The 953-nt window shown below is 48.5% G+C and overlaps 1 protein-coding gene across 1 annotated transcript; it reads right to left on the minus strand.

Moving 5' to 3' along the window:
• Window positions 1–186: 186 nt before the first annotated feature.
• LOC106512445 (nuclear respiratory factor 1) lies at window positions 187–909 on the minus strand (the record flags this gene model as incomplete). The annotated part of the gene is given in 3 exon segments (XM_014001063.1): window positions 187–344; window positions 457–555; window positions 630–909. Coding segments are annotated over 3 exon segments (537 nt in total), but the record flags the coding sequence as incomplete, so codon positions are not given.
• Window positions 910–953: the final 44 nt, after the last annotated feature.

Genomic DNA, 953 nt, shown 5'->3' on the forward strand with positions numbered 1-953 from the left:
GGGATACACTTTAAGATGCATCAACCTGACTTTTAGGAATTTACAAACAAGAAAAAAATCAAACGTAGAAAGATGTTAAAAAATGTAAACTTTAACTTCATAAACATAACAATCTATAGCGTTGTTTTCCCTCAGACATGTACGTGTCAACTTTAGGACATTTGAAACATCTTAATCCAGAATCACCTGTTGAGAGCCATGGTGACCGTGGCTCCAGGCTGGATCTCGTGACTGGCAGCGACCGCAGCCTCAGCGAGTGAGGCCACAGCCTGCGTCGCCTCTGATGCCTGAGTCGTTTGGATCGTCATCTCTCCGCCCTGGAGCGTGGCCCAGTTCTGGTCCACCTAAAGCGGGGATTACATACAAAAATCCCTGAAACTGGTGCTCTGCTCAGCTGTGCAGTTAAAAGACTGATTGAGAGTAATTTATGCATACTTGAAAGCATGGAGCTATTACCTCCCCATCAGTCACAGCCGAGTAGTTAACCTGTGCCACTGTCACACCGGGCAGTTCTGAGGCGTCTGCTAGTGTTGCAACCGTGTGTCCTGTCCCGACCTGAGACACAAGTGTAAAACAATGAGTATATTACACTCTGAAATCTTTCCCCACGCAACAGTGTTCCAATGCACCTGGATGAGCGAGACGGTTCCGTCGGGGTTGCTGACGGTCTGGACGACGGTCTGTGACGGCACCAGGTGAGCTATGCTCTGGGCCGCGGTCAGGTGGTGCTGGGTGGTGGTGACTGGAGTTACTTGCTGGTCCTCGAAAGCGTACAACAAGTCCTCACGGCCGTGCTGCTTGTAGCAGTTCTTCACTATTGTTCGCAGCGCCTGTGTCCAAGACACCTGAGGTAGCACAGTGAACGCATGAGTAACGGAGGAGCTTTTATTTTCATTCTTGACACTACAACTGGGTGGGAAAACACTAAAATATTAACAACTTTTATTGTGAAC

Source organism: Austrofundulus limnaeus, unplaced genomic scaffold (assembly GCF_001266775.1).
Source record: "Austrofundulus limnaeus strain Quisiro unplaced genomic scaffold, Austrofundulus_limnaeus-1.0 Scaffold6921, whole genome shotgun sequence".
Lineage (NCBI taxonomy): Eukaryota > Metazoa > Chordata > Actinopteri > Cyprinodontiformes > Rivulidae > Austrofundulus > Austrofundulus limnaeus.